This window comes from Acipenser ruthenus, chromosome 4 (assembly GCF_902713425.1).
Source record: "Acipenser ruthenus chromosome 4, fAciRut3.2 maternal haplotype, whole genome shotgun sequence".
Lineage (NCBI taxonomy): Eukaryota > Metazoa > Chordata > Actinopteri > Acipenseriformes > Acipenseridae > Acipenser > Acipenser ruthenus.
In genome coordinates this window covers 73,467,626-73,486,373 of record NC_081192.1, presented here as the reverse complement: position 1 = coordinate 73,486,373, position 18,748 = coordinate 73,467,626, and the positions used below count along the sequence as shown (strand labels likewise).

Here is an 18,748-nt window from a genome sequence, read left to right as displayed (position 1 = left end):
TTTTAAGAGATGGATTACCACGAATTTCTCTAGTTTAAGTATTTTTTATGAATGGCTGTAGATTTCTATAGGGTTTTTTTTTTTTTTAGTAAGTGCAAAAACTCAACCAGTGGCTTGTTTCCCGAATATCGATGAAACTGCAGGGGAAGAAAAAGACTTTACTGCAACCATATCTAAAAAGAACAACCTTTTTATACAGCAGGTTTTGCATCCTGAAGAGTGCCAGCCAACTCCTGTCAGACTTCTGTTGTCTAATTGAATGTTCATTTCTTAGGAAATTGTCAGTTAAGTTTTGATAATCAGGCAGAAGTTACAAATCCCAAACACTAAGTCTGTTGTCACACAAACTAAACATTGCACAATCCTCACGTGTTGTAAACGTGATTGTTACTGAAGCGGATGACAATTAAGTGGTTTCAACGTGTGTTGCTCATGCATTAATTGGGTAGTGTGAATAAAGTATACATATTTTGTCTCATGTTTTCTCCGCTTGTTCTAAATAACTGTGTTTGGATAGATAGATAGAAAAAAATATATATAGTTAAATGTATTTTATTTATTTATTCTTTTTTTAAATTTTAGTCATTTTTTACCCCGGTTTTCTCCCCAATTTAGCATGCCCAATTATTATCTGTATCCTCAGCTCACCGCTCGCAACCCCTCCGCCGACTCGGGGAAACGGCGGCTGGAACACGCGTCCTCCGAAACGTGCTCCTGCCAAGCCGTCATTTTTCGGCCACAGGGGTCGCTGATGCGCGGTGAGCCGTGGATTCCCCTGCCGTCCTAAGCCCTCCCTACCCGGGCAGCGCTCAGCCAATTGTGCGTCGCCCCCTAGGAAATCCCGGTCACGGTCGGCTGTGACATAGCCTGGATTCGAACCAGCGATCTCCAGGCTACAGGGCACATCATGCACTCCGCGCAGAGCGCCTTTACTGAATGCGCCACTCGGGAGCCCCCAAATGTATTTTATTTTATTTATTTTTTTTACTCTATTTTTTTTAAATCAAGTAAAGATACTAAGTCATATATTACATGTTTATTTGAATGGAAGATTAAAAGAGGTTCACTGTGATCTCAAGATAATATTTATTTTGAATACTGACAATTACAAAGAAATAGCAAGTAAAATGATTAACATGCAGTTAGTGGAATTATACCCTTTCTGAACCTGATAATTCTTCCCATTATTTCCTTTTTCCATAAAGGAAAAAAGGTTTGGTATCTGAAGCATAATCAGCAAGTACAGAGAAACATCATCTACAATTGACAAACTCAGGACTTGAAGACCCAAAAAGCTGTCTAACAAGGATGAGCAATACTTGAAGATAATATCCTTAAGCAATAGAAAGAAGACAAGTGTTGAATTGACAGCAGAACTGGCAGAAGGCAAAGGTGTCGTCGTCCATCCATCAACACCTTTTGACCATTGTTCCAGTCCAATTTCTGTGTTCTTGTGCATATTTTAGCCTTTTAGTCTCGTACCCCTTTCTTAACAAAGGTATTCTTACTGCAACAAGTCCTGATTTCAAGAGTGACCTTCGTACTGTTGATTTGATGGACAATGACACCTGTGCCTTCTGCCAATGCTGTTGTCAATTCAATGCTTGTCTTCTTTCTATTCCTTAAGGATATTATATTGTATTGCTCATCCTGTTAGATAGCTTTTTGGTTCTTCCAGTCCTGGGTTTGTCAATTTCAGATGATGTTTCTCTGTACTTGCTGATTATGCTTTGGATACCACACCTTGAAATGTGTTTTTTTTTTCCTTTTTTATGCAAGTCAAGATTGTTATAATAATAGAAAACACTAGTGGAGGCTTTAAGTAAATTGTTGATGCGCATAATGCATCAGAGTAGAACAATACAACATGTCTAAGACTTTTGCACAGCCGCGTATATATATATATACATATACTGTGTGTATGTGTGTGTGTGTGTATATGTATGTATGTATATATATATATATATATATATATATATATATATATATATATATATATATATATATATATATATATATAAAATTACTGATTGTCGTTTATGTCAGGAACAGAAAAATGTATACCACTCCCTGCTATTAAGTTTTCAAATAAAAAAAAATACAAAGACATCTCCAAACAAATGTTACTCATTCAAATGGATGATATGACTAAACAGATGTAACATCAACCATCTTCATGGAGGAAAACTGTTTCCAACCTAAAATGTATACTTTATTACTGAGGAAACATAAATTACCATTTTACATTGTTCTTATACATTCATTTTTAAGTAGGATGTAAAAGGTAACTATCGAAAGAGTATCACACTCTAGTACCTTCAAAGCAGGCAGAAATACTGCAGTGTTACATTATTCTGTAAAAAAGTTTAGCCTGATTGCTTGAGTCTCGTTGGATGTCAAGTCAGTTGCTGTTGCTTGTATTTCAGTTAAACCAAATTTGATATCCAGTCTAACTCTCCGGTTCCTTCCCAGCCTGACATTTGGCATGGGCACAGTAAAGGACCCGATTTCCTCCAATCCAGACTCGTCCACGTACATGGCATTCAGCTTCTCTGTACTGAAAAATCTGAAGCACATTGCGTTTTGATCCTGGTCAATTGGTGAATAGAAATACTCAGCAACTTGCTGACAGCCCACAGATTGACCCTTTTCCACCAGTTTTTCAAAAAGATCGTCACAGTAAACATAATCACCCGCTTTATTCACTCTCCGCTTTCTAGGATCATGGACTGAAGGATCAAACGGCCTACCTACAGCAATGCCATATGTCAGCGCACTGACTCTAGATGCGATTATTTTGGGGTCATTTCCAAACAAAATTGCTCCTTTAGCAATGGCTAGCTGTGAATCATAGGGGCACAGGACACAGCACCTGCTACTGAACTGTTTTCGGACTTCATCTCGTAAGAACCTGCTTGATGCATACCCGCCAACAAGCAAGATGTATTCGATTGCAAGCTCTGGCATTGACAGAATAGCTTCTATTTCATTCACTATCCTGAACAAACTAGCTTCAAAGAAGCTCTGCAGTTTATTGTGTGTAATTCTGATACAGCCTTCAGACCAATCAGCACCCTCTATGCCTTTAAAAAACTCAGAGATTTCCTTCTTCTCCTCTACACATTTGACTAAATTCTTGTAACAGGTAATGTACAGGTCTTCTTCAGTAGAGGAACATTTTTGGGTGGAGAAGTGGTACATCATCTTGTGAAGTTCTCCAGGATGTTCCTTCTCATACCTGTCCCACACATCTGGGTGGAAAATGTCCCTGAGGAAGCTTCTGAATTCTTTGTCTACAGACGACCCTCCCCACCCCCCTCCTGATGCTTTCTGCAGCTCTTTCAGGGACCCACCTTCCAGGACCTCATGCACAGTGATGTCTACTGTTCCACCTGGAAACAACAACAGATAATCAATTTTAGTTCTGTTTACTCCCAGACAGTTCTGGTAAGACTCCATAACTAAAAACACTACATATAACACATACTGCTTAAACCTGATTGTTTGTTTATTTATTTATTTATTTATAGTTTTGAGCTACATGGCATCACATGACATTGGGTAAGCCTTTTGTTTTTCAAGCACATATGACCTCTTTTAGCGTGGCGATAGTTTTAAAACATTTTTAAGGCAATAGTTTTGAATTCAATACAAGTCAAAGGAAAGTCACTAATAATGCTTACCTCCACAGTCAACGGCAATATATTGCAGCCCTGGGGTCTGTTCAAATGTGTTCTCCCCCCCTCCTTCTTGTACAAAGCCAGTGCTGGGCAGCTGTTTGCACCACACTGAAGCAGCCTCAGGCTCCAGGGCCAGAACCAGGTTCTCTGAACCCATCTCCTCTACCAGTCCTGCCTGGAAAAGTCAAAAACATGGGAGTTGTAAAGTAAAGAACATGATCCATACTTACATTGATAAGTAAGCAACAATACAATCGTTTGAAGATATAGAATTGGTTATTTTTAGTTGGTATCTATTAGTGGTACATATTGGTATTAGTTTAAGTAAGAGCTGCTTACATCTCATTATGTAAGGTTGTTATTACACTCCAAAAGAAAAAGCTTTTAAAGTTTAAGGCAATAAAAGATAATGAAAACTAAGGGACCTGGTCCCCAGCCCTACTGTACCTCTGTGGCAGCCAGCCTCATGAACTGTTTGGCTGCAGAGTCCCAGATTGCCGGCACTGTCAGCACCCAGGTCACATCCGAGGCAATGAACTTCTTCCCACAGGTCTCCTCTCCAATGTTGTCTAAGGCGTGGTCTTTGAGGAAGCGTAGGCTTTCTGTGAACACTTCTAGGGCATGAAATGGCTTTCCATTCTTCGCTGAGATCATTAAATCTTTTGTGACTTTCTGAAAGAAAAATAAATCACAATGGTAATTGTATTATGACTGCGAACAATACAAATTGATACAGTATCACTGACTGTGTCCATTACTGTAGGTAACACAATGGCTGTGTCAGCTAGTACAGTGTCCATAAGATAATATTATGTAGCTTTACACTGACTGTAATATATAATAAATGTTATATTGGATAAATTACAATATTATTACAGTATAATATAACTATAGTGAAAATATAGTTAAATATACATGACAATAGTCACTTTACAGATAATAGTCACTTTAACATTTAGAATGGTTTGTGTTTGTTGGGGTATGTTTTGCATTTTATCTTTTATACTAATACTCTTTATACTTTTATAAAGCTACAGAATCAGTAGAGGGTGTAATACGGGTTATTTTGGGGTCATATTGCGTACGTGACTAACTGCTCGTATGAGTGTTTAATCGCTTTGTCTTGCAGAAGCAGGAGTTTCAGAGGGTCTGGGTTGTAAGGAACTGAAAAGGGATGTGGTCAAAGTGTCAGCCGTTAACGAACTTTGATCTAGACGCGCAGAGACAGAAAACAACTCCTTATAGGAAAAAACATCTAGAATGATCTGTGATGACGTGCATTTTAACCACAGCTTGCATTAAGGAACTATAAATGTCTCAGCCACCTTGTCACACGCTGAGAGAGATTTGTATTTGTAATGCATCTGCTGCTCTCCCCTTGCACATTGAATTAAAGCTTTGTGAAAACCTGGGATCTGAGTCTGCGTGTCAGTCCTTCACCTGAACATCACCTACTACATGTTTATCAGTTTTATTATTATACAGTCACAGACAAAAGTATTGGCACCCTATGCTTATACAAGATACCAGGTTCAAGGTACACAATTTCTAGTAATTTAACATATAATATTTACCTATTTCATTTAAAGTAATCATTCATGACAAAAGTATTGGCCCCCCTGCTTTAGTATTTTCATGTGTCCTCTTTTTGCTTTTATTATGGCTTTCAGACATTTAAGATCATTCTTAACCAGTATGTTACATCTTGTTGGTGAAATCTGTCTTGCATTTCAGCTCTAACAGATGGCTACAGCTGTTAGGATTGAGATCTGATGATTGCGAGGCCCATTCCAGAACTTTTATCTTCATTTTCTTCAAGAATTCCAGAGTTGACAGTCGTATGCTTTGGGTCGTTGTCGTGTTAGAAGATAAACAGTCTGCCAGTCAGCCTACTGGCAGATGATATCATTGTACTTTGTAGTACTGAACTGCTAAAACACCCCCATATCATGATCAAACCATCTCCATGTTTAACTGTCGGTACAAGGTTTTCTTCATTGAAGGCATTTTTTTTCTCCAAACATACTGTGTTCTGTTTTTGTTTAACAAATTTTGTTATGATTTTTTTTAAAGTGGTTTGCAGGGGGGTCTTACGTGGTGCATACATCTCTTCTGTGTTCAGGCGTCTTTGTACAGTTCTTTTGTGCACTATTATGCCTGATGCTTCTAAATCTTTCTTTAAGCCCTTGGCTGTTACTCTTGGATTTCTTTTTTTAATCTGCTCAGACGATTCTCCTACCTGCTGTACCCATAGTTTTATTTGGACGTCCTCTTCTTTCATGCGTTTCAGTTGTATTTCTTCTGTGGTACTTCTTGATTATTGCTCTGATTGTGGATTTTGGTAGTCCATTGTAAGAAAGAGACAGACTTGTATCATGTTGGCAATATCTTCTCTTACATGAAGGAAATAATTGCATAAGATACCAACGTAAAGTGCTCACACAGATCAAGAGCTGAGACAGTTCAGATATTCAGTAGGAGTGGGATGTAAAACAAAATGGAGACCCCCACATTATTTTGTAACTATTGTGTGTTGCTCAGGGAGCAGGAGCAGGTTCTCCTCCCTAGTTAATCAAGCCAATCTGTCAATTAACCTCCCTATTTAAGCCCTGGGTCAAACACTAATTCTGTCTTGCTTTTTGCATTTTCCACCTTCCTCCCCTCCTCCTCCAAAATGCAGCTCCACCTCTGCCACGTTCTCCCTCTGGAGGCAAGTGATGTTCATTTACCAACCTTATGCCCAGCTGAACTGGCCTCAACCTCCGAGAGCCAGAGGGGATCCCCTGCCAGATCGCTTAACAATCTCTCTATCATTCCAGGTTCGCCCTGGGGACAGCATACGTGCTCCCCAGCCTTGTATTCCGATCAGTTCAGTCTCACCTCCGAGACGGGGGTTCTCCCTGAGCCTGGGGAAACCCTGTATTCTTTACTAACAACTTGCTTTCAGCTCTGCCAGTGTTCCTCTCTGGCCCCTTTGCATGTTCATTTCCTTCTCTTTTCAGAATTCTTGTCTCCCCACGTGGCTCTGTCTCGGATGTCTGGCCATGCCGATGTCCTGAAGCGTTCCTTCTTAGTCGGGGCGACTTCTAGCCTTCTCAAATGTATCCTCTATCCTTATCTTCATTTTCTCCTTGGTGGAAGTAACGCTTGCTGCCCAGCTTTGAAGGCCGATCGGTTCGGTCTCACCTTCGTGAGGGAGGCTCTCCACGAGCCAAAGGGAAAGCATGTAATCTTCCTAAAGTCACAAGCACATCATTTCTATTTCAAGTCCCAGGGCTTATGTTCCATGAATACAAGGTGAAGTTCCTAAGCAGAGAGTAAGGGGAGCCCCAGAAAGTGATAATTATCGCACCTCAATTTTTTAAGTTTAATTCAAGGTTAAATCAATTACATAAATATATCATTTTGTAATTAATAGTTTAATATGAGAGATCGGCAAGGGTAGAAAATCCGGAACGGGTACCCGCCGGGATCTTTTTCGGGTAATGATTTAAAAAAAAAAGAAGAATCACAATGTTTTAAGTGCATGACACATATTTAAATATAATGTAGGACACATTCAGTCCATTCAGACCTGTAGACTTCTGTAACCTTTTCTGCTAAATCAGTGAAACTGGCGGGGTATGGGATTTGTAGTTTACAATGTGTGATTAACAGTGGGCAGTGGACAATAAACTACATTCCTAGAATACATTACGATTGAACTATGAGATTTTAGATCTATTGTTTGTTTTGTTTTTGTTTTATTCAAAATCACGTTTATTTATTTTTTTATAGTCAATCTTTAGGAATTTCTAGTAGCACACGTGCGCCTAAATTAACATATACGTTCCGCACAAGCAGATTTTTAGTCGCATAACCAAATTAGTCACACTGTGGAGACCTGTCGTTGTTTTGTTTCCGATTTAGTTCCTGAGAATAGTCGCCGCAGTTATTATTATTGAGGAGTACTTGCCGCTCTGTGTTACTGTTTCCTGTAAAGCACTGACATCCCGGCATTTTAAGAAACGGCTTAATGCAAAAGTTTGCTTTAACGTCTTTATTACGACGGCCAGAGATCCACCCTTGCAACTGTCTGTAATGTCATATTTTCTACATGTCAAATTATCAAATGAATAAATCGAAACCCGGATGGTAAAAATAGAACGGGTAGCATCGGGTAATTTAAAACCCGGGTTTTTGGGTACCCGTGTCGACCACTATTTAATATTATACTATTTTAAACAATAATATTCCAATGTAAGTTGTTCCCATAAGAGATCAAATTAAAAACATACATTACATAGTTTAATGGCGCTTACCTTGCTGTACAGTTCCATCTTAAAATTTTCAAAGAAGTACCATTTCCTGGATTGCTCCGAAACCATTGTGTTATATTTAATCACAGCATCATAGCCGAATTTTATAAACTTTTTTTCCGGATTAAATAGAGCACAAGTTGGTGTTTTAGGGGACCTATATCCATGCCCCATTCCCCAAAATACAGACCTGATATTATCCGTACATGACTTCACACAGAAACAATACCCGCTGAACGCTGTGCCGAAGTCTATGGCAACTACGAGAAATGAATCAGACATTTCTGCTTCCTTGTTAGAAAAGTTTGACAGTAAACGATGAATTCTGTTGTAGTAGAACACGTATTTCTCCTTTTCCTGCCTCTGCTGCTTTTCCCACTGTTCTAGTAAATATGATGGTAACTCTCTTGAAAACGAAACTTACAGTTCTGCAAAGTTTCACTTTTGGTCTGCTGTTTAAGTTTTGGAAGTGGGGGAAAAAAACACAGGAGTTCAGTCCATATTATACTTGTTCAGATTACTTTAAACCTAAATTCAATCATGGGCTCTAATTTTTATAACAATTTATTAAACTACCACCCCAAACGTCTATCTATAAATGAACAAATAAAATATATCAGACCCCTTGCTCGCTATATAAATAATCGTCCCAAACATAGTTTAAGTAAGTTAATGGCACAATGTTCCTCATCAGTAATTCTTCACATACATCCAGTGGTACATACTTTGTACATAAGCTTGACTATAATAACTAAAAAATATGCTTAATTAGAGAGATACTGATATTCAAACCAGAATGAGAAAAGGAATTGAAATGGCATTCGCTCACTTATCCCTCAAGTGCGCTAAGAAAGGGGTCCCATATTTCATCAAAAATTTCAGTATGATTTTGAAGTGAAGCACTTAATTTAGGGGATTTAATAGTTATTTTGTTTTTTAAAGCATCCTTTAACTGTAAATATTGAAAAAAAACAGTGACCAGGGAGATCAAATGTCTCTTTTAGTTGATCAAAAGTTAATAATGAGTCATTTTCAAATACATGGTGTAAGTGGGTGATACCTTTTAGTTTCCATGATTTGAACAGGAACGGTTCCTTATTGATTAAAATATCGGGGTTGAACCAAATGGTGGAGAGTTTACAGGGCAAGAGATCATATTTCCCAATTCTGTTAGCCTTCCACCGAGCTTTTAAAGTTGTAGAGATTCCCATACTATTGTACAGCTATGTTTTTTAAGGGTTTCACCTAAATGTGGTAAGTCTCCAATACAGAGTTCACCACATTCGGATTGCTCTATATCTAACCATGAGTAATGCTGTTGTGTTAGGTCAATCCACTTCATAAGGTATTGCATTTGTGTGGCCAGAAAATAATAAAGGAAGTTTGGTGCTGCCAATAGAATAGAATTTATTAACTATTTTGTCTAGTGTAGAAAACCAGTGTGTTGTTGGGTAAACAGGAGTCACAGAGAATAAATAATTAATTCTAGGCGGTACATTCATTTTAACTGTAGCTATCCGTCCCATTAATGATAATGGGAGACTGTTCCACCTCTCAAGAACTTCTCTGATAGTATTCAGGACTGGTGTAAAGTTTAATTAGGTGATATCTGAATTCCTTAGTATTTAAAACCTGTTTTTGACCATTTGAAAGGTAGATCCTGGACCAAAGCATCCCAGTCAAACCTCCTCAGAGGCTGAACTTCAGATTTGGACCAACTGATGGAATATCCTGAAATTTTACTAAAATGACTTATAAGGTTATAAACTATTGGGAGTGAAACTAAAGGGTCTTGCATATGTAACAATACATCATCTGCATAAAGACTGATTTTGTGATGTGTCAATTGTATTATAATACCTAGTGGTCATTTTGATGAACAGCTATTGCAAGAGGTTCAATAAAAATAGCAAATAATAAAGGAGATAATGGACACCCTTGTCTAGTTCCTCTGAAAAGTTTAACTGGTTGTGATGTAAGACCATTAGTGACAACCGATGCTACAGGAGAATTATATAACATTTTTATCCCTGTGATAAATGTCTCTCCTATTCCAAAATGTTGTAGGACTAAAAACAGAAAGGGCCAGCTCACTCTATCAAATGCTTTTTCAGCATCCAAGGAAACTATTACTGTCGGTGTGTCAATTTTTTTTTGAAAAATTGATTAAATCGTCTCGTATTATCAGATGAATGTCTGCTTTTAATAAACCCAGTTTGGTCTGGATGAATTAAAGACGAGATCACTGATTCTAGTCTATTTGCCAGTGCTTTACTAATAATTTTTAAATCTGTGTTTAAGAGCAATAATGGACAGTATCTTGAACATAAAGAGGGATCTTTATTTGGTTTTAGCAAAAGAGATATGAGTGCTGTATTCATAGATTGTGCAATACTAGAACTGGAGTCTATGTCTGTTACCATTCTTAAAAACAAAGGGGAAATAAGAGACCAGAAATGTTTAAAAAACTCAGCTGGGTATCCATCAGTTCCTGGGGCTTTATTGTTTGGCATGCTGAAAAGTTCTTTACCATAATCTTCAGATTACAGTGGGTTATCCAAAACATCGGCTTGCTGTTTGGAAATGTATCAATATCTTCTTGATTATTTTCATGGTCTGGAGTATATAAATTACTGTAGAATATTTTAAACGTTTCGTTTATGTCCGTTTAACCATGAACCATATCCCCCATTTGGGCAGCAGTGTGGAGTAGAGGTTAGGGCTCTGGACTCTTGACCGGAGGGCCGTGGGTTCAATCCCAGGTGGGGGACACTGCTGCTGTATCCTTGAGCAAGTTACTTTACCTAGATTGCTCCAGTAAAAACCCAACTGTATAAATGGGTAATTGTATGTAAAAATTAACGTGATATCTTGTAACAATTGTAAGTCGCCCTGGATAAGGGCGTCGGGTACAAAATAAATAATAATAATCTTTAATAACTGGAATCAGCGATTTTTCTTTATTTCTTTTAAGTTGATTTTATAATAACCGTCCTGTTTTATCACCAAATTCAAAATTCTTCTGCCTCAATCTTAACATTGTAAATTTAGTTTTTTCTGAAATTATATTATTGAGTTCATGACAATGGTCATACTGTATTGTCAGAAACTGCCATCCTTGTTTATGCAATGGGAAAAATATGGTAATACATTGTGATGGGTCGTATTGTGCATGTTGTCAGAAACGGCTACCTGAAAAAAGACAGAATACAATATTGGTTACTAGTCTTTTAAATAGTTATTTTACAAAAATGTAAAAGCAGAAGAAATGCCATCAACACATTACTTTACGATTAGGAATACGATTAGGAAGGTAGCGTTACCAATGTTGGAAAACTAGATAACAGTAGTAATTGTATCCATTTATACTTACTTAATACTAATAAATTAAAACGATTTAAGTAGGGAGCTTTTTCTGACACACTGGCCCGGAAAATCTACAGTGTCTCCCCACAGTCTGAAACTTGCTGTCTCAGCCAGTTTTAACCGGACACTTATCCCGACGTTTTTTTCTGCCACAAAATCAAACACTTTTCTGAGGGTTTCCGACAGTCGGAATGGGGGTAATTAACTTAAAAAGTGTCGGAAACCTGTATGTAATAGAAACCTGTATGTAAATGACGCAAATGACAGGTTTTACATCATCAGCAGTTCCAAAAAATAGCAGATCCTGAGGAACAAGGCATTCCTTCAGCAAGAAGTGCCAGTGAGGCATCCTATAATAAAATAAACATTTACTCAAAGCCAGAAGAATGAATACGAAGTGATCACATGAATAAATGTAATTCCAAAATGTTGTTTTTATTATTATTAATAATAATAATAATAATAATAATAATAATAATAATAATAATAATAATAATACAGTAATAAATAGTTTAAATCTAAACACTTTAGCTATTTGCATGCAACAACACTTTTTCAATAATTTCAAATAAAAGTGAATCTGAATATTTCCGATTGATGTGGAATTAATCACTTCAAGTAATTCAAACTGGCTAGTAGGCCTATTGTTTATGTTTGGGTAAACCTGCAATAATAAAAAATAAACTCACAAAAATAATTAAGTCAAAAATATTTGACGATGTGGGTAAAATATCACTTTATTTTAATTAAATTTTTTCACAATACTCCCAGCAGCTAAGTCTACAGCAGATTGCTTCAGTAGCTGTGATCAGTGCTAGTTTTGTTATAGTTCATCTCCAACTAAGTAAGCTTGCTTTATTTTACCATCTAGGACTGATAATCATTAACATGAAACAGACATGTTATAAACGAGGACAGAAAAAGCGATACTAATATTAACCATGCTGGTATGTGATATTAGGCTATAGCAAATTAATTAATTAATTAATTAATTTCTCTTCTGTACTAAATGCGCTAGTTTATCCGAATAGCCTACAATCTGTTCTTAACTGCGTGTTGCGGATAAACATGATTTACTAATGCAATGAAATACAGTAAGCTATACAATACAACTACTCATTTTGTTTACTGACTTCAAAATGTTCCAGTTGTTTGTTCTTTATCATAACAGTGATGTTATGTTTCTCTTAGTCTTATTCAGTAAGACTTAGGCCTACTGTATTATGAAATTCTATGTTACATTCCTAGAGTCTTAATAAATAAATAAATAAATAAATAAATAAATAAATAAATAATACAATCAAGTATTACATGTACATTGTCAATTGTATTCTTTTTCTCTAGTTAACAAGGCGATAAGGTGTTATTGACAGTTTCACATAGGCTGTATCAAAATTGACATTAATGCAATGGATGCTGACGCCTCTCCACCTTCCCGAAAGTGTAAGCTTACAGCATTGAACCCGTTTAGGACCATTTGAAACAGGCGGAACTCTTTTAGGTGGAAAAGACTCATCCACCCTTTTGATTTTTGCACGGGGGGGGGGGGGGAGGCGGGTGTGGTGGGGATCGGAGCACTAAAAACAGTTGGAAAGGTACAATTCCGCCAAAAAAGCCCTCTCTAACCGTCGGAAACACTTTTCGGGGCCATTAAGCGGAAGAGAAGAAAACACTGGCAAGCATGGGTAAAACAGTGCCGAACATGCACAGTACAAAAAGAAGCACAAACTGATGAGAAGCAAAAAATGACGTAACATCGGAATTTGAACCGGATATTTCCTGGTAGCAAGCCCTTTTCCTTAACCCTTGGACCACCAAGTCTACACTTTTGAATTTACTACCGGCCCTGATGCTTCTACCAGAGCTGCTTCTTGTGTTGCCAGCACAGAGGTTGTGGAGACACTGACACATTGGGTTCAGTTTAGGTCTGCTATTTAAAAATATAAGTAATATAAATTAAAAAAATATATAAGTAACTGTCACAAAGACGGCCGGAGTGGGTGGCGTCAGACCAGAAGCAGGAAATAAACAGACAGACTTGGAGTTTGGTGGAGCTGAGCGAATGGTTTCGCTCAGCATTTAATAAAACAGCACAGAAAATAAAAGGTTTGAACAGAACACAAAACAGGACACGGCACTTGTAGCCAAAATAAACAGACAAACAAAACGAACTAACACTTAACAAACGGTGCACGGAGAGACAAACAAACACGGTGAGTACAAACACTTATATTTACGATCTTATTTTACTTTACGTTTCTCCTTCTCTCTCTCACCCGTTCTCCACTCTCGAACACCCAACCCCGACTGAATGAAAATGTGCATCTATATATACTGTTGTGCTGGGATTCAATTACTAATTAATTATTCACTTGAATCCCAGCACGTGAATTAATTCTGTGCAACCCCGTGCTCACATATTACATTTAACCAGCACGTGAAGTGATTTGTGCTCTCCTCGTGCCTAAATACAAATCTACATTTTAAATACACGTGAAACACAGACCCGTTTATATCCCGTGTACCAATCTCTATACACCAACATTTAACACACGCAACATACAATACTTAACACACAAATGCACACAGGGGCGGGGCACATTGCCACATATACCCCCCCTTGTGCGCAGCACACATGGCCTCAATGGCCACCTTCCCCCTTAAAAACCCAGCAGTCCAGGACAACGTCTCGGGCTGGGAAGGGAGGCTTCAGTGGGCCCATGGCTGGCAATGCTGTCAGCACCCCTGCCGGTAGTGGCACGGCTGACAGCATGCTGGTCCACTCCTGCAGCGAAACTGCTGCTGGGGAAAGTGGTCTCCTGACCTCTCCCCCTGTCTTTGTAGCCGGTAGCTCCCTTTGGTGGGGCTCCGACCACAGTACTTCCGGCAGCGAAGAAGCTGCCGTGGGAGCAGGTCTCCGGACCTCCCCCACGATCTCCGGCAGCGAAACTGCTGCTGGGGTTGGTGGTCTCCAGACCTCCTCTCCCTTCTTCGTGGCCGACAGCTCCCCTTTCTGGGGCTTCGGCCACCGTACTCCCCGTGGTGGAGGTACGGGAAGCAGAGACAGCTCCTGCTGTTCTGCTTCTGGCAGTGGCGGAGGCAGAGGCAGCTCCTGCTCCTCTGCTCCTTGCGGTGGAGGCAGAGGCCATGGGGCTGATGCTGGCCACTCAGAGGGAGGCTGTGGCGGTGCTGGCTCCCTCTGCTGTGGCGGCTGGGCTGGTGTGCGCCGTGCTCCCTTCAGCAGCATAAATAGAGGCTGCTGGGGGACACCAGCATCCTGCCCTTCTCCCCCCCAGAAAAATTCAGGGGGTTGAGCCTGTAATTCCTCCCCTTCTGGCTCTTGGGACGACAGCGATGGGGACAGCAGGCATTGTTCTTCTGCTGGTGGAGGTGGAACCAGCAGGTATTCTCCCTCTGCTGGCAGCTTGGGTCCTAGGGCTGTGGACGCACCGACTTCCCTCTCTTCGGGCTGTGGACGCACCGACTCCTCCCTTTTGGGCTGTGGACGCCCCGACTCCTCCCTGTTGGGCTGTGGATGCACCGACTCCTCCCTGTTGGGCTGTGGACGCACCGACTCCTCCCTTTTGGGCTGTGGACGTTCGGGCTCCCCCCACTCAGGCGTAGGACGTTCGGGCTCCTCCCACTCAGGCGTAGGACGTTCGGGCTCCTCCCGCTTGGGCTGTGGATGCTCAGGCTCCTCCCGCTTGGGCTGTGGACGCTCAGGCTCCTCCCGCTTGGGCTGTGGAGGCAAAACCAGCAGGCATTCTTCCTCTGCTGGTGGAGACGGGGACAGCAGGCATTCTTCCTCTGCTGGTGGACCTGCTACCTGGGCTGCTGTTCCACTTATAACTGCCTCCAGGTAGCTGAGGACCAACCCCACACCTTCCTCCCAGGTGCTTACGGTCTGTTCCCTCTCATACGCCTCCCATCGCTCTCTGTCCATAAACTGCAGGAACCGGATGACTACTGGTATAGACTGGGCCTCCAGCCCAGCATTTTCCAGCATCCAGTCCCGCACTTTGATGGCGTCTTCTGCCATTTTTTTTCCCCCTCTTTTTTTGTCTTTTTTTTTTTTCAATCCAAAAATGCTGTTCCTGCTCTGGCCTGAGTCCTGGAGGCGCTGTAGATCCCACGCAGGACACCACGTGTCACAAAGACGGCCGGAGTGGGTGGCGTCAGACCAGAAGCAGGAAATAAACAGACAGACTTGGAGTTTGGTGGAGCTGAGCGAATGGTTTCGCTCAGCATTTAATAAAACAGCACAGAAAATAAAAGGTTTGAACAGAACACAAAACAGGACACGGCACTTGTAGCCAAAATAAACAGACAAACAAAACGAACTAACACTTAACAAACGGCGCACGGAGAGACAAACAAACACGGTGAGTACAAACACTTATATTTACGATCTTATTTTACTTTACGTTTCTCCTTCTCTCTCTCACCCGTTCTCCACTCTCGAACACCCAACCCCGACTGAATGAAAATGTGCATCTATATATACTGTTGTGCTGGGATTCAATTACTAATTAATTATTCACTTGAATCCCAGCATGTGAATTAATTCTGTGCAACCCCGTGCTCACATATTACATTTAACCAGCACGTGAAGTGATTTGTGCTCTCCTCGTGCCTAAATACAAATCTACATTTTAAATACACGTGAAACACAGACCCGTTTATATCCCGTGTACCAATCTCTATACACCAACATTTAACACACGCAACATACAACACTTAACACACAAATGCACACAGGGGCGGGGCACATTGCCACAGTAACTTAAGTAAATACCATAATTATTTAAACAAAATGAGTTTTTTTGTAAATTACTTAATTGAGAAACAAAAATACTAATTCACGTGTAGTACAGAGAAGGTAGAAAGGAGGTGTTAGTTTGACAGTAACGGGCGAAGGAACTCGACTTTAGAGAAGTGGACAGCGGCCCGAACTTCTGAACAGACAGCGGTCTGGATAGAAAAGAGATCCCCCACCAGAGAGCAGTCCTCTGCGGAGGAGAGGGCTTGGTCTTGAAGGCTGCGGCCCCGGGGATCTGAAAACATGAGAAAAAAACTCTTTTGCGACAGAGCCGCCTCGCGGGGCGAGAATAGGTCTCGCAGAGAGAGAGAGGCAGGGGATAATGTTTACAGTAAGGCTCTCAAAGGGCATTCTCAGATCAGTTATCACACCTGCTCATGGTTCAGCGGTAGTGTTCGTTTTATTCAATCCCCACCACTGGTGCTCAAACTAATTAAAGTTACATAAGAACATGAATGGCCTTCTCTCGTTACATTTTCTGAAGTTACATTAAAACAAAAGAACATTTTCCAGTGTTACAAGGGCAATCAGCCCATAAGTGCTTGTATGGATTACCTGTTTACACCAGTCACTTTTAAGCTGACCCTAAAATGGCTCACGTTTGCCACATGCAACACCCCCATTGTCAACGTCAAACAGCCATAGACAACAGCAACAGGAAGTTAGGATTGTTACTTGGACAATAACCAAAAAATATCTTTGACAGAACACAATCGTATTTTGATCGTATCAATATGAGGAAATGTTAGTTTTTCTTTGTTAATGACTTCAACTTTTGCTAAATTATCTGAATGGTTGGGAATTCATTTTTTTAGCCCAGGAAGACCCCCAAAGGAATACAGCTACGGCAACTGGATACATTTCGTACAACACAGAGGACCAACTGGAATGGAGAATAGATTCCATTTTTTTAGGCCAAGAAGCAGCAAACCTTTCCTTAAAATACCCTCCAAAACCATGAGCAGGAGAAGCATCTGTATAGAGCTGTTAATCTTCAGGTAAAAGAAGGCAGTCATCATAAAATGAAGTAATTACATTCCACTGACTTACAAAGAGTTTCCATGGGTGTAATTCTTCAAGGCAGAAAGAATCAATTGAAATAAGATGATGGAGTCGACGGAGAAAGTAAGCTGAAGGAAATGGTAAATAAATGCACGACCCTGCAGAATTATTCTCATAGTGTTTGCTGGACACCCAGCAGGGAGGAGTAGATGCCTGGCTGAACAGAGACCGATGACATTTGCCTACTGCGAGGCAGCATGGGCTGAGGGTGTGTGATCTGCAGGGACCTGATGGGCGCCTGCAGAATTCACAGCTTTAAAGGAATTAGAATCTAGCGTGATACCCCAAAACTCAAGAGATGTGGAGGGACCAGATGTTTTCTCATCAGCTAGAGGAATCTCTAGTTTTGAGAAAACAGTTACTCTGAGAAGGGGTGCTTAGTGAAAATCAATAAGTAGGAAATCTTCCAAGAGATGAAGCAGGAAAGGTATGCAATAGTTGTTTTGAATGAATTCTGGATCAGGGTGAAGAGTTAGTTCAGAAGCAAGTGCTTGAATATTTAATATAATTACATTTTATTAGTCATTGGAGAACATTTGAATTGGGAGGATTGTGTTTTTGAATTGGAGCCGAAGAGAACAGAGATTGAGAATAATTGATATGTAGTCATCTAGCTCAGGGTGCCGGTTGGAGTGAACCTCACAAATGATGTCTCTATAATGACTGGAAAGCGAGAATTAATTCAGAAATAGTGAGCGTTTTGAACATGCGAGGGTCTGAGGTCTTGAGTAACAGAGGGTTCTACTACTAATGTCTAGGGAGATAATAATCAAACACTAACTAATACCTTTACCCAAGGGTATTTGATGGCATAGAGAAAGAGAGACAGCCCCTGTATCATGGCCAGCGAAGAAACTGTGTTGCTGTTGCTTAGCAACCCTAGATGCGATAGAACGATAACGGTTTACAATACATTTGGGGCAGCAGTGTGGAGTAGTGGTTGGGGCTCTGGACTCTTGACCGGAAGGTCGTGGGTTCCATCCCAGGTGGGGGACACTGCTGCTGTACCCTTGAGCAAGGTACTTTACCTAGATTGCTCCAGTAAAAACCCAACTGTATAAATGGGTAATTGTGTGTAAAAATAATGTGATATCTTGCAACAATTGTAAGTCGCCCTGGATAAGGGCATCTGCTAAGAAATAAATAATAACATTCATCAATATCCCTTCTTCCCTTTTTTATCATAGATAACAAACAACATAGATATTGGCATTTTTATTGTGTCAATGATTTGCTGAAAATGTTTCAATTTGATCTTTTCAACATATATGTGTGTTGACAGACGTCTGTATAGGAATGCCTTGTGTCTGACAATGTGTAGGACTGGAGGCGGGGATGTAGATGAGGTACTGGTGACGGGTGAACTACCCCTGCAGCTCTCTTTAAGCAGGGAGCAGTCATGAAATGTGCAAAGTACTACTGTATTACCTTCTTATGGGGTTTTAGTAGTAGTTCTTGGAAAAATACTTTTTAACATGAAATGTCAACAGGTGTCTGAATCTCTGCAGCACTGTGACTGCAGA

The 18,748-nt window shown here is 40.2% G+C and overlaps 1 protein-coding gene across 1 annotated transcript; it reads right to left on the bottom strand.

Annotated features, from left to right (window-relative positions):
• Positions 1 to 2,022: 2,022 nt before the first annotated feature.
• Positions 2,023 to 8,347, bottom strand: LOC131736931 (heat shock 70 kDa protein 12A-like). The gene is made up of 4 exons (XM_059022747.1): positions 7,982 to 8,347; positions 4,128 to 4,352; positions 3,684 to 3,855; positions 2,023 to 3,392 (listed from the first exon to the last, which is right to left on the bottom strand). The coding sequence occupies exons 1-4, from the start codon at positions 8,258 to 8,260 to the stop codon at positions 2,350 to 2,352; spliced, it is 1,719 nt and encodes a 572-aa protein (XP_058878730.1). The 5' UTR covers positions 8,261 to 8,347; the 3' UTR covers positions 2,023 to 2,349.
• Positions 8,348 to 18,748: the final 10,401 nt, after the last annotated feature.

Bases quoted from the DNA above. Each gene is read 5' to 3' on its own strand.
- LOC131736931 (XM_059022747.1), bottom strand. From the start codon at position 8,260: ATGTCTGATTCATTTCTCGTAGTTGCCATAGACTTCGGCACAGCGTTC. The intron at 3,856-4,127 runs GTACAGTAGGGC...TGACTTTTCCAG, and splicing joins TGAGGCTGGCTGCCACAGAG to GCAGGACTGGTAGAGGAGAT. The intron at 3,393-3,683 runs GTAAGCATTATT...TGTTGTTTCCAG, and splicing joins TATTGCCGTTGACTGTGGAG to GTGGAACAGTAGACATCACT.